General features: G+C 48.0%; 1 protein-coding gene across 1 annotated transcript; it reads right to left on the bottom strand.

Moving 5' to 3' along the window:
* Positions 1–13,255: 13,255 nt before the first annotated feature.
* On the bottom strand, positions 13,256–13,753 carry LOC147976185 (uncharacterized). The gene has a single exon (XM_087520764.1). It carries the CDS (start codon positions 13,751–13,753, stop codon positions 13,256–13,258), a length of 498 nt encoding a protein of 165 aa, XP_087376890.1.
* Between the last annotated feature and the right edge of the window lie 1,542 nt (positions 13,754–15,295).

Here is a 15,295-nt window from a genome sequence, read left to right as displayed (position 1 = left end):
AGAAGCTGCTGCTGAGTGCTGAGCTGGTGTGACTGCGAGGTGGATGGAGATGGCGAGGCCGCACCGTTTCGTGCAAGCAACTCGGGAGCCGGGACGGGTGCGTACGGTACGACGCGGCGTGCGCCGTGCCCTGATTCTGATTATTACTGCAGCGACCGACGCGCGCAGCTTCTGCTCTTGTAGGAGCGATGCGACGACATTTACGATGCCGAGGCGAGGCCATGATTACAAAATTAACCCCAGACGACAAGATCAGCATGAAATGACCCCGGAAAGTGCATCTGGTGGCTGAGGTCCATGGAACCCTTCGTTTTCTTTTCATCGAAAATGCATTTTCTGCGCTTCAAAATAATCTAAGAAATGTACACGCGGCCATAACCAAAATAAATTGGAAATGGTGTACGCATGAAATTTCATGAAGCGTTGTTTGGAAAATTACTCTCTGATGTCTTACTTACTGAGGTTGTTCAAATTACTTTCTGAGGGTGTCGTTTTGACAAACCCTGATGCACTTTGGGCTGGTCTAATGGATCTTTTCCGCTTCGGATCCTTCGCGGTAACATGACGGGTCGAAGATTCGTTTCTGGAAGGACAACTGGCTAGGCGATGCCAACTTTCGAGAATAATATCCAGCTTTGTACCGCGTTGTTCATGATAAGCGTGATACTCTTGCGACGGTGCTCACTTCATCCCCGCCGGGCATTTATTTCACGCAAGATTTGATCTGACAAAAAATTTATCCCGATTGATTTCGGTTAACCTGGCACAAAGGCGAGATGTGTTTAATTGGAACCTCACTACATATGATCCTTCACAATTGACTCTATGTACCATGCACTCATGAATTTAAAGGTCACAGTGGATAATAACAAGAAAATTTGAAAGTTAGAATTTCACTAAAAAAATAAAATCATCATGTGATATCTTCGGAGGGGAGTTGTAGTGACCAAAGATAACCTTGTCCGTCGCAATTGGCAAGGAAGCAAGAAGTGCATCTTTTGTGCTCATGACGAGACAATCTAACTCCTCTTTTTCCTGTGTGTGTTTTGTGCGTTCTGTGTGGTCAGTCATTCAAATAGCATTCAATTTATCATATATATTTATGTATTAAGTTCATGTCTTGCGGTTCCTTATACTCCCTCCAATTCAAAATATAGTGTGTCTGCGCTTTCCGAGGTCCAACTTTGACCATAAATTTAACCAGCGAGACCGACTGCGACGGGAGAAAAATGTTGGGGAACGTAGCAGAATTTTAAAATTTTCTACCCATCATCAAGATCAATCTACGGAGTCATCTAGCAACGAGGGAGAGGGGAGTGTATCTACATACCCTTGTAGATCGCGAGCGGAAGCGTTCAAGAGAACGGGTTTGATGGAGTCGTACTCGTCGTGATCCAAATCACCGATGACCTAGCGCCGAACAGACGACACCTCCGTGTTCAACACACGTACGGTTGGGAAGACGTCTCCTCCAACTTGATCCAGCAAGGGGGAAGGAGAGGTTGATGGAGATCCAGCAGCACGACGGCGTGGTGGTGGAAGCAACGGTGATCTCGGCAAGGCTTCGCCAAGCTCAGGGAGAGGGAGAAGTGTCACGGGAGGGAGAGGGAGGCGCCAGGGGCTAGGGTGCGGCTTCCCTCCCTCCCCCCCACTATATATAGGACCCCTAGGGGGGCGCCGGCCCTAGGAGATGGGATCTCCAAGGGGGGCGGCGGCCAAGGAGGGTGGAGTGCCCCCCAAGCCAAGTGGGGCGCCCCCACCCCTAGGGTTTCCAACCCTAGGCGCAGGGGGAGGCCCATGGGGGGCGCACCAGCCCACTAGGGGCTGGTTCCCCTCCCACTTCAGCCCATGGGGCCTCCGGAATAGGTGGCCCCACCCGGTGGACCTCCGAGACCCTTCCGGTGGTCCTGGTACAATATCGATTACCCCCGAAACTTTCCCGATGGCCGAAACTTGACTTCCTATATATAAATCTTCACCTCCGGACCATTCTGGAACTCCTCGTGACGTCCGGGATCTCATCCGGGACTCCGAACAACTTTCGGGTTACCGTATACTAATATCTCAACAGCCCTAGCGTCACCGAACCTTAAGTGTGTAGACCCTACGGGTTCGGGAGACACGCAGACATGACCAAGACGACTCTCCGGTCAATAACCAACAGCGGGATCTGGATACCCATGTTGGCTCCCACATGCTCCTCGATGATCTCATCGGATGAACCACGATGTCGAGGATTCAATCAATCCCGTATACAATTCCCTTTGTCAATCGGTACGTTACTTGCCCGAGACTCGATCGTCGGTATCCCAATACCTTGTTCAATCTCGTTGCCGGCAAGTCACTTTACTCGTACCGTAATGCATGATCTCGTGATCAACCACTTGGTCACATTGAGCTCATTATGATGATGCATTACCGAGTGGGCCCAGAGATACCTCTCCGTCATTCGGAGTGACAAATCCCAGTCTCGATTCGTGCCAACCCAACAGACACTTTCGGAGATACCCGTAGTGCACCTTTATAGTCACCCAGTTACGTTGTGACGTTTGGCACACCCAAAGCACTCCTACGGTATCCGGGAGTTGCACAATCTCATGGTCTAAGGAAATGATACTTGACATTCGGAAAAGCTATAGCAAACGAACTACACGATCTTTGAGCTATACTTAGGATTGGGTCTTGTCCATCACATCATTCTCCTAATGATGTGATCCCGTTATCAATGACATCTAATGTCCATAGTCAGGAAACCATGACTATCTTTTGATCAACGAGCTAGTCAACTAGAGGCTCACTAGGGACGTGTTGTGGTCTATGTATTCACACATGTATTACGATTTTCGGATAACACAATTATAGCATGAACAATAGACAATTATCATGAACAAGGAAATATAATAATAACCATTTTATTATTGCCTCTAGGGCATATTTCCAACAGTCTCCCACTTGCACTAGAGTCAATAATCTAGTTACATTGTGATGAATCGAACACCCATACAGTTCTGGTGTTGATCATGTTTTGCTCTAGGGAGAGGTTTAGTCAACGGATCTACCACATTCAGGTCCATATGTACTTTACAAATATCTATGTCTCTATTTTGAACACTTTCATGAATGGAGTTGAAGCGACGCTTGATATGCCTGGTCTTCCTGTGAAACCTGGGCTCCTTGGCAAGGGCAATAGCTCCAGTGTTGTCACAGAAGAGAGTCATCGGGCCTGACGCATTGGGTATGACTCCTAGGTCGGTAATGAACTCCTTTACTCAGATTGCTTCTTGTGCTGCCTCCGAGGCTGCCATGTACTCCGCTTCACATGTAGATCCCGCCACAATGCTTTGCTTGCAACTGCACCAGCTTACTGCCCAACCATTCAAAATATACACGTATCCGGTTTGTGACTTAGAGTCATCCAAATCTGTGTCGAAGCTAGCATCGACGTAACCCTTTACGACGAGCTCTTCGTCACCTCCATAAACGAGAAACACATCCTTAGTCCTCTTCAGGTACTTCAGGATATTCTTGACCGCTGTCCAGTGTTCCATGCCGGGATTACTTTGGTACCTTCCTACCAAACTTACGGCAAGATTTACATCAGGTCTGGTACACAGCATAGCATACATGATAGACCCTATGGCCGAGGCATAGGGGACGACACTCATCTTTTCTCTATCTTCTGCCGTGGTCGGGCATTGAGCCGTGCTCAATCTCGTACCTTGCAATACAGGCAAGAACCCCTTCTTTGACTGATCCATATTGAACTTCTTCAATATCTTGTCAAGGTACGTACTCTGTGAAAGACCAATGAGGCGTCTCGATCTATCTCTATAGATCTTGATGCCTAATATGTAAGCAGCTTCTCCAAGATCCTTCATTGAAAAACACTTGTTCAAATAGGCCTTTATGCTTTCCAAGAATTCTATATCATTTTCTATCAACAGTATGTCATCCACATACAATATGAGAAATGCTACAGAGCTCCCACTCACTTTCTTGTAAATGCAGGCTTCTCCATAAGTCTGCGTAAACCCAAACGCTTTGATCATCTCATTAGAACGAATGTTCCAACTCCGAGATGCTTGCACCAGCCCATAGATCGAGCGTTGGAGCTTGCACACCTTGTCAGCATTCTTAGGATCGACAAAACCTTCCGGCTGCATCATATACAATTCTTCCTTAAGGAAACCATTAAGGAATGCGGTTTTGATGTCCATTTGCCATATCTCATAATCATAGAATGCGGCAATTGCTAACATGATTCTGACGGACTTCAACTTCACTACGGGTGAGAAAGTCTCATCGTAGTCAACCCCTTGAACTTGTCGATAACCCTTAGCGCCAAGCCGAGCTTTATAGATGGTTACATTACCATCCGTGTCGGTCTTCTTCTTAAAGATCCATTTATTTTCTATGGCTCGCCGATCATCGGGCAAGTCAGTCAAAGTCCATACTTCGTTTTCATACATGGATTCTATCTCGGATTTCATGGCTTCCAGCCATTTGTCAGAATCTGGGCCCGCCATCGCTTCCTCATAGTTCGAAGGTTCACCGTTGTCTAACAACATAATTTCCAAGACAGGGTTGCCGTACCACTCTGGTGCGGAACATGTCCTTGTGGACCTACGAAGTTCAGTAGCAACTTGATATGAAGTTCCATGATCATCATCATTAACTTCCTCTCTAGTCGGTGCAGGCACCTCAGGAACATTTTCTTGAGCTGCGCCACTCTTCGGTTCAAGAGGCAACACTTCATCTAGTTCTACTTTCCTCCCAGTTACTTCTTTCGAGAGAAACTCTTTCTCTAGAAAGGATCCATTCTTGGCAACAAAGATCTTGCCTTCGGATCTGAGGTAGAAGGTATACCCAATAGTTTCTTTAGGGTATCCTATGAAGACGCATTTTTCCGATTTGGGTTTGAGCTTTTCAGGTTGAAGTTTCTTGACATAAGCATCGCATCCCCAAACTTTTAGAAACGACAGCTTAGGTTTCTTCCCAAATCATAATTCATACGGTGTCGTCTCAACGGATTTCAACGGAGCCCTATTTAAAGTGAATGCGGCAGACTCTAAAGCATAGCCCCAAAATGACAGCGGTAGATCGGTAAGAGACATCATAGATCGCACCATATCCAATAGAGTGCGATTACGATGTTCGGACACACCATTACGCTGAGGTGTTCCAAGCGGCGTGAGTTGTGACACTATTTCACATTTCCTTAAGTGTGTGCCAAATTCGTGACTCAAGTATTCTCCCCCATGATCTGATTGCAAGAACTTGATTTTTCTGTCACGTTGATTCTCAACCTCACTAGGAAATTCCTTGAATTTTTCAAAGGTCTCAGACTTGTGTTTCATTAAGTAGACATACCCATATCTACTCAAGTCATCAGTGAGGGTGAGAACATAACGATAGCCACTGTGAGCCTCAACACTCATTGGACCGCACACATCAGTATATATGATTTCCAATAAGTTGGTTGCTCGCTCCATTGTTCCTGAGAACAGAGTCTTGGTCATTTTACCCATGAGGCATGGTTCGCACGTGTCAAATGATTTGTAATCAAGAGACTCCGAAAGTCCATCTGCATGGAGCTTCTTCATGCGTTTGACACCTATGTGACCAAGGCGGCAGTGCCACAAGTATGTGGGACTATTATTATCAACCTTACATCTTTTGGTATTCACACTATGAATATGTGTAACATTACGCTCGAGATTCATTAAGAATAAACCATTCACCAGCGGAGCATGACCATAAAACATATCTCTCATATAAATAGAACAACCATTATTCTCGGATTTAAATGAGTAGCCATCTCGAATTAAACGAGATCCTGATACAATGTTCATGCTCAAAGCTGGTACTAAATAACAATTATTGAGGTTTAAAACTAATCACGTAGGTAGCGTGCCGACGGCGATCACATCGACCTTGGAACCATTCCCGACGCGCATCGTCACCTCGTCCTTCGCCAGTCTCCGCTTATTCCGTAGCTCCCGCTTTGAGTTACAAATGTGAGCAACCGCACCGGTATCAAATACCCAAGAGCTACTATGAGTACTGGTAAGGTACACATCAATTACATGTATATCACATATACCTTTGGTGTTGCCGGCCTTCTTGTCCGCTGAGTATTTGGGGCAGTTCCGCTTCCAGTGACCACTTCCCTTGCAATAAAAACACACAGTCTCAGGCTTGGGTCCATTCTTTGACTTCTTCCCGGCAGCCTGCTTACCTGGCGCGGCAACTCCCTTGCCGTCCTTCTTGAATTTCTTCTTACCCTTGCCTTTCTTAAACTTAATGGTTTTATTAACCATCAACACTTGATGTCCCTTTTTGATCTCCACCTCTGCTGATTTCGGCATTGAATATACCTCAGGAATGGTCTTTTCCATCCCCTACATATTGAAGTTCATCACAAAGCTCTTGTAGCTCGGTGGAAGCGACTGAAGGATTCTGTCAATGACCGCGTCATTCGGGAGATTAACTCCCAACTGAGTCAAGCGGTTATGCAACCCAGACATTTTGAGTATGTGCTCACTGACAGAACTATTTTCCTCCATCTTACAACTGAAGAACTTGTCGGAGACTTCATATCTCTCGACCGGGCATGAGTTTGGAAAACTATTTTCAGCTCTTCGAACATCTCATATGCTCCGTGTTGCTCAAAACGCTTTTGGAGCCCCGGTTCTAAGCTGTAAAGCATGCCACACTGAACAAGGGAGTAATCATCAACACGTGGCTGCCAAGCGTTCATAACATCTTGGTTCTCTAGGATGGGTGTGTCACCTAGCGGTGCTTCTAGGACATAATCTTTCTTGGCATCTATGAGGATGATCCTCAGGTTCCGGACCCAGTCCGTATAGTTGCTGCCATCATCTTTCAGCTTGGTTTTCTCTAGGAACGCGTTGAAGTTGAGGGCAACATTAGCGTGGGCCATTTGATCTACAAGACATAGTGTAAAGATTTTAGACTAAGTTCATGATAATTAAGTTCATCTAATCAAATTATTCAATGAAATTCCACTCAGATAGACATCCCTCTAGTCATCTAAGTGAAACATGATCCGAGTCAACTAGGCCGTGTCCGATCATCACGTGAGACAGACTAGTCAACATCGGTGAACATCTTCATGTTGATCGTATCTTCTATACGACTCATGCTCGACCTTTCGGTCTTCCGTGTTCTGAGGCCATGTCTATACATGCTAGGCTCGTCAAGTCAACCTAAGTGTATTGCAAATCTGGCTTACACCCGTTGTATTCGAATGTTAGAATCTATCACACCCGATCATCACGTGGTGCTTCGAAACAACGAACCTTCACAAAGGTGCACAGTTAGGGGGAACACTTTCTTGAAATTATTACGAGGGATCATCTTATTTAAGCTACCGTCGTTCTAAGCAAATAAGATGTAAAACATGATAAACATCACATGCAATCAAATAGTGACATGATATGGCCAATATCATTTGCTCCCTTTGATCTCCATCTTCGGGGCTCCATGATCATCGTTGTCACCGGCATGACACCATGATCTCCATCATCATGATCTCCATCATCGTGTCTTCTTGAAGTCGTCTCGTCATCTATTACTTCTACTACTATGGCTAACGCTTTAGCAATAAAGTAAAGTAATTACATGACGTTTATGTTGACACGCAGGTCATAAATACATTAAGACAACTCCTATGGCTCCTGCCGGTTGTCATACTCATCGGCATGCAAGTCGTGATTCCTATTACAAGAACATGATCAATCTCATACATCACATATATCATTCATCACATCCTTTTGGCCATATCACATCACACGACACATGCTGCAAAAACAAGTTAGACGTTCTCTAATTGTTGTTGCAAGTTTTTACGTGGCTGCTATAGGTTTCTAGCAAGAACGTTTCTTACCTACACCAAAACCACAACGTGATATGCCAATTTCTATTTACCCTTCATAAGGACCCTTTTCATCGAATCCGATCCGACTAAAGTGGGAGAGACACACACCCGCCAGCCACCTTATGCAACTAGTGCATGTCAATCGGTGGAACTAGTCTCACGTAAGTGTACGTGTAAGGTCGGTCCGGGTCTCTTCATCCCACGATGCCGCCGAATCAAGAAAAGACTAGTAACAGCAAGTAAATTGACAATATCAACGCCCACAACTGCTTTGTGTTCTACTCGTGCATAGAAACTACGCATAAACTTGGCTCTGATACCACTGTTGGGGAACGTAGCAGAATTTTAAAATTTATCACCAAGATCAATCTATGGAGTCATCTAGCAACGAGGGAGAGGGGATTGTATCTACATACCCATGTAGATCGCGAGCGGAAGCGTTCAAGAGAACGGGTTTGATGGAGTCGTACTCGTCGTGATCCAAATCACCGATGACCTAGCGCCGAACGGACGGCACCTCCGCGTTCAACACACGTACGGTTGGGAAGACGTCTCCTTCAACTTGATCCAGCAAGGGGGAAGGAGAGGTTGATGGAGATCCAGCAGCACGACGGCGTGGTGGTGGAAGCAACGGTGATCTCGGCAGGGCTTCACCAAGCTCAGGGAGAGGGAGAAGTGTCACGGGAGGGAGAGGGAGGCGCCAGGGGCTAGGGTGCGGCTGCCCTCCCTTCCCCCCACTATATATAGGACCCTTAGGGGGGCGCCGGCCCTAGGAGATGGGATCTCCAAGGGGGGCGGCGGCCAAGGGGGGTGGAGTGCCCCCCAAGCCAAGTGGGGCGCCCCCACCCCTAGGGTTTCCAACCCTAGGCGCAGGGGGAGGCCCATGGGGGGCGCACCAGCCCACTAGGGGCTGGTTCCCCTCCCACTTCAGCCCATGGGGCCCTCCGGGATAGGTGGCCCCACCCGGTGGACCCCCGGGACCCTTCCGGTGGTCCCGGTACAATACCGATTACCCCCGAAACTTTCCCGATGGCCGAAACTTGACTTCCTATATATAAATCTTCACCTGCGAACCATTCCGGAACTCCTCGTGATGTCCGGGATCTCATCCGGGACTCCGAACAACTTTCGGGTTACCGTATACTAATATCTCAACAGCCCTAGCGTCACCGAACCTTAAGTGTGTAGACCCTACGGGTTCGGGAGACACGCAGACATGGCCGAGACGACTTTCCGGTCAATAACCAACAACGGGATCTGGATACCCATGTTGGCTCCCACATGCTCCTCGATGATCTCATCGGATGAACCACGATGTCGAGGATTCAATCAATCCCGTATACAATTCCCTTTGTCAATCGGTACGTTACTTGCCCGAGACTCGATCGTCGGTATCCCAATACCTCGTTCAATCTCGTTGCCGGCAAGTCACTTTACTCGTACCGTAATGCATGATCCCGTGATCAACCACTTGGTCACATTGAGCTCATTATGATGATGCATTACCGAGTGGGCCCAGAGATACCTCTCCGTCATACGGAGTGACAAATCCCAGTCTCGATTCGTGCCAACCCAACAGACACTTTCGGAGATACCCGTAGTGCACCTTTATAGTCACCCAGTTATGTTGTGACGTTTGGCACACCCAAAGCATTCTTACGGTATCCGGGAGTTGCACAATCTCATGGTCTAAGAAAATGATACTTGACATTCGGAAAAGCTATAGCAAACGAACTACACGATCTTTGAGCTATGCTTAGGATTGGGTCTTGTCCATCACATCATTCTCCTAATGATGTGATCCCGTTATCAATGACATCTAATGTCCATAGTCAGGAAACCATGACTATCTTTTGATCAACGAGCTAGTCAACTAGAGGCTCACTAGGGACGTGTTGTGGTCTATGTATTCACACATGTATTACGATTTCCGGATAACACAATTATAGCATGAAGAATAGACAATTATCATGAACAAGGAAATATAATAATAACCATTTAATTATTGCCTCTAGGGCATATTTCCAACAAAAAATTATATAATTGTAAACTTATTTTGAATACGAATTCAATGGTATAAATTTTGCTCCCGTCGCAGTCGGTCTCGTTGGTTATCTTTATGGTCAAAGCTGAAGCACGAGAATCGAGTAAGCACTACATTTTCAAACAGATGGAGTATTTAAATGTTGGCATGTATGTATCTATAAATTTTTACTTCTAAATTTTATAAAATAATTGATGTCAATGTTTTTTTTGGAAGATGTCAATGTTTGATTGTGTTAGGGCATCTCCAAGGTGGATCCGTAAACCTCCCGCGACAGTTCGGACCGCGTTGTCCGGACCACGAAAGACATCCAAGCCGGTCCTGTATCGGTCCGCGGCACAGTCCGGACGTGATTTCTCTCGCAAATTGAAGACAAATGTGGGGAAGATTTGCAGGAGTTCGGACCGATCCCACGTCCGTTTCTGACCACTCTGGCCCATCAAAACCCCTCCTCTCTCGCTCGCGCGTGTTCCCATCCGGCGTCAGCTGCCCGCATTCATGCCGCTGTAGAGCGCGCCGCTCAACATTGAAGACGACTTAGGACGGACGCGACCTCTCACTGCCTTCTCCATTGAAGCAGCCACTGGCCAAGGGCGTCGCCCGCACGTGTCTCAGGTGTCCGCGTTCGTTCAATGCCGGAGACGCATGACTGGACGGGACGGAACAGATATCTACCAGGCCCGTTCAATGTTGTTGTCCATCCGTATGCCGCCATTAAGCAGGCTCGCCGGCCGAGAAACCCACTCCGCCCCGCGCGTTGACGCACCTGGGCGCCCCACCTCACCGGAATCCGCTATATAAAGGCGGCCACACCCGGCTAACTCCACATCACAACACACAACCCCTCCACATCCTCCTTCCTTGCACTACATCCGCCATGAACGCCGACGGGAAAGCATTGGGGACAGTCTATCGCCGGAGATGAAGCACGCGGTGGCCGCCTTTGCCGCCGCCTGGCATAGCCGTCATGCCAACCGGATCAAGGCCGGCTTGCCGGCCAACTCGCCCGAGGTCTCCGAGGACGAGGACGACACCACGATGGAGACGGGCTCCGACAACTCTGCCCCGGCTCCCGCACCTCCTGTGCAAGCCGGCTTCACCATGGAGCACAGGCGCACTACAACGCCGCCATGGAGCAGGTACAGCCTGCGTCGACTCCTTTGACGGTGTTCCAGCAGGTGCAGGAGGAACAGTGGTACAACATGTTCCTCCTGGACCAACACCGGCTGACGGAGGGCCAGATCTACAACGAGCACGCGAGCGAGGAGGCCGTGGCGGCCATGGCCGCGACGAACCCAAATTTCGTCGAGGAGCAACGTGCCATCTACGATGCCGTCCGCGCTCAAGCCACCGCTTGCCAGGAAGCGGAAACGGCGGAGGCGCAGCTGCAGGCGATTGTGGAGGAGAACAACACCAGCTGCGCCTCCTACGCGCTGACGACGAACCATCAGCCGGCCCGGTGGGACGACTACAACGCCGGCGCCACCATTTCCCTCGTGGACCTCACGTCCACCAGCAACGGGCAAGGCGCGTACTCCTCCGAGGAGGAGGAGGCCAAGGGAGGCGGTGGGGCCTGGTGTCCCACGTGGGCCACTTCGTCTCCCGTCTTCTACTCTTCCTTACCGGAGACTGTACCTTCACTTCATCGGTCTTATCGCCGGTGCTCATGAAGATGGCGGAAGGAGGACGACATGAGCTTGAACGCCGGGCGCCGCTGCCGTAGGATAGGTTTAGGGGCGGGTCTTTTTTTGTTCCAAATGTAATTAAATCTGCCGTGTTTGCATGAATTTCATCCGGTTTGCAAAAAAGAGTTTGAAATGTATGTGGCTAGCATTGGATGACATTCTTCTGCATTCATGTATGTGGACTGTCCACAGACGGATGTAGGAGGAAATTTGCAAGTTGTCGTTGGAGATGCCCATACGAAGGATAGCGAATGAGGCTTGGCATTATGGTCGTATAAGAACGTGTACGACACCTATCATTGTGTGTGGTTTATCAAGAACGGGGAGGTAATTACCAAAACATGGCAATTCTTTCTTTTGTTTCTGCAATCGTGATCAAAAATTGTATATCCTACCCCTATATGCGTATGAGGGACCACAAAAAGCCTCTGAGTCGTACGACGTGCGGTTCGATGCCCGTAGAGTTGATTTTCGTCAGGGCACGTTTGAATCGCACGAAGAGAAATGTTAGTACTGTATTTCTTTAACGATGGGCCGCACTTAGGCACATGTCTACGCATCTCTCGAGATCCCGATACGATCCGTGTATGCGTTGCGGCGGACAGAAGCCTACAAAACCGACGATGGTGCATATGTTGCATGTCACCTTGATGCTGCCACCAAGAGGAGGGCGACATCGTGCACGACAAACGCGACCCCGATGGCCCTCAGAAGCTCAGCGGCGCGTACTCGCTGACCAGCATGATGGTGAAAGAGTTGTTAAAGTCCGGACGGACGGACGGACGGACGGTTTCTCGCTTCTACCAGCCCCACGCCAAAAAGGAAAACTGTAAACAAAAGTTGCTCGCTTCTACGGACGGACTATCGGTGCCTGCAGCTTTGCTTCATGGGTAGTACCGGCTAGGGCGTTCATTTCGAGCTTACTCCAGCCAGTATACATCCCGTGCAAGCAAAAAAGTTGTACTACTACTATCCTCCAGCTCGGCAGCTGGCCAGGTCATGCACCACAAGTACGAGCACTACTCCAGTGAAAATAGTTTCGGCACTCAGGCTACCACAACACGTGAACGACAGTCGTAGTACAATAGTTCATCGAAATTGCTGTGCACGTGATCTTTCATGCACGATTTGCACACAATATACGACTTTAAAGCCACACAAATTTAAAAAAAAAATGGATATCCAATGGTGTCGGTGACTTGTCTTGTGTGAATTCATCGTCTACATAGCAGTGCTCTTAGTTCATGCCACACCCTAATTTGAGAAATTGGGGAGGATTCGATATAGATCACACGAACAGGAGGGGAAAGTAGGCACCCGCTAGGGTTTTCTGTATTGCTATAAGATATATGTTTGAGTAATGAAATGGTCTCATGAATAAACGATGCCTTACAAGACGTTGGGTGCAAGCTTTATAACCCAGCTGGCACAGGGTGATGGCTACAATGGCGTGGATGAAACGCTACAGGAAACAGCTGAAATGGTACAGTGAGACAGTGAGCATCACGAGCCGTTCGATCGTCGGGTCGGGGGTGAATTTGGTCCGGACGTTAACTGAAGAAGAGATACACTTGTTAACTGAAGATGCAGGGCTGACAATGCTCCCTTGCAAAACCGAACTTGTCCTCAAGGAGGTGATTTGTTGAACCAGCGATCAATGGTCGCTTTGAAGAATGCTGGAAATGTCTTCTTCATGAACGTCGCGTCTTCCCAAGAGGCTTCATCAGGTGGCAAGTTTGCCCATTGGACGAGCCACTGAACCACCGGCAGGTTGTTGCGCGGTACCTGGCGAGTCTCCAGCACCAGGACTGGTTCAGTCAGTATCATTCCGTCTGCTCGAACCAGAGGAAGGTCGGCGCAAGGAACAGCCGATGGACCGACGTGCTTCTTCAGCTGGCTGACGTGAAACACCGGATGGATGTTGGTGCTGTCAGGTAAGAGGAGCTTGTAAGCGACTCGCCCCACTTTAGCTGTGACACGGAAGGGCCCGTAGTACTTGCTCTGTAGCTTAATGTGAGAGCGCGCGCCGAAGGCATTCAGGCGGTAGGGTTGCATCTTAAGATACACCATGTCACCCACTTCCAGAACTCTTTCAGTTCGTTTACGATCTGCGTACTTCTTCATGCGTGCTTGAGCTGCAGTTAAGTTGGTTTTCAGGTGTTGGAGTAGTGCATCTCTGTCAGTGAAAAACTGCTGAGCTTCGGTTGTCAGGTTATCCGGCAGAATGTTCTCGCAAATATTGGGAGGTGGGTATCCATAGGCTGCTTCAAACGGTGTTTTCTGAAGAGAGGAATGGTATGAGGTGTTGTACTAGTATTTTGCCATGGAGAGATGGTGGGCCCACTTCTTGGGTTGCGTTGATGCCAGGCATCGCAGGTAGTTCTCAGTGCACTGGTTCACGCGTTCTGTTTGGCCATCCGACTGTGGGTGGTATGCAGAACTGTAGCGCAGTTCGGTGCCCATGCCCTTGAACATGTCTTGCCAGACTTGACTGATAAAAATGCAGTCTCGGTCAAAGACAATGGGCAGTGGAGGGCCATGTAGTTTCAGTACATGTCGATGAATGCAGTGGCCACCGTGTGAGCAGTATAGGGATGAGATAGTGGGATAAAGTGGGCAAACTTGGATAATCTGTCAACTACCACAAATATGACATCCTTTCCCTGAGATTTAGGCAGTCCCTCGATGAGATCCATACTGATGTGTGTCCAAACCATATCAGGGAGCGGAAGTGGATCCAAATATCCATGGTAAGGGCAATTTTCTCCCTTGTTCTTCTGACAGACAGAGCATTCAGAGACAAACTTGTCCACGTCTTGCTTGAGACCTGGCCAGTAGAAGATTTGCTTGATTCTGTGATATGTAGCTTTCATGCCTGAGTGACCTCCTAAATCAGAGGCATGAAGTGCAGCCAGAAGTTTCTTTCTCAAGGATAGATCCTTGCCCACATAAATTCTTCCCTTGTGTCTGATAATTCCAGAGTGTAGAGTGTTTTGGTTTACTGAGTGGTCAGGGGACAGCAAGAGCTTTTCAAGGAGAGCTTTGCAAGTGCTGTCATTGGCATAGGAATCTTCTACTGCAACAATCCACTGTGGAGTGACCAGGGAAATAGCCATAAGTGAAATTTTCCTTGATAGGGCATCAGCTACAATGTTTTCCTTGCCCTTTTTGTACTGCAGAGTGAAGGTAAACTCAAGGAGCTTCAACATCAGTTTATGTTGTATGCTGGTGTTGACCTTTTGATCTGTCATGAATTGCAGACTCAGTTTTTATGATGAGATCATTACCCAGGAAGTAGTGCCTCCATTTCTTTAAAGCGGCCAGAATTGCTAATGCTTCTTTCTCATAAGTGGACAGGGCAGCATTCTTTGGACAGAGGGATGAGCTGTAATATGCTATTGGTTTCCCTTGCTGCATCATTACTGCTCCTATTCCACTTCCAGAAGCATCTATTTCTAGCACAAAGGGCTCAGTAAAATTTGCGAGGGCCAGCACTGGGGCATTGGTCATGGCATGTTTCAAGTTTTGGAAGGCACTAGTTTGTTTGTCAGTCTAGGAAAAACTGTCTTTATTGAGCACCGACAAATCTTCTATAATATCCACAGAGGCCCAAGAATCCTTTGAGTTGTTTGGGTGTAGTGGGAGTGGGCCACTCAACTACTGCTG

The sequence above is a fragment of the Triticum urartu genome, chromosome 4A (genome assembly GCF_056163025.1).
Source record: "Triticum urartu cultivar PI428250 chromosome 4A, HENAU_Tu73, whole genome shotgun sequence".
Classification (NCBI taxonomy): Eukaryota; Viridiplantae; Streptophyta; class Magnoliopsida; order Poales; family Poaceae; genus Triticum; species Triticum urartu.
Note: the sequence above shows the minus strand (reverse complement) of the source record. Positions and strands in the feature narration are given on the sequence as shown.

Bases quoted from the DNA above. Each gene is read 5' to 3' on its own strand.
- LOC147976185 (XM_087520764.1), bottom strand. From the start codon at position 13,753: ATGAAGAAGTACGCAGATCGTAAACGAACTGAAAGAGTTCTGGAAGTG.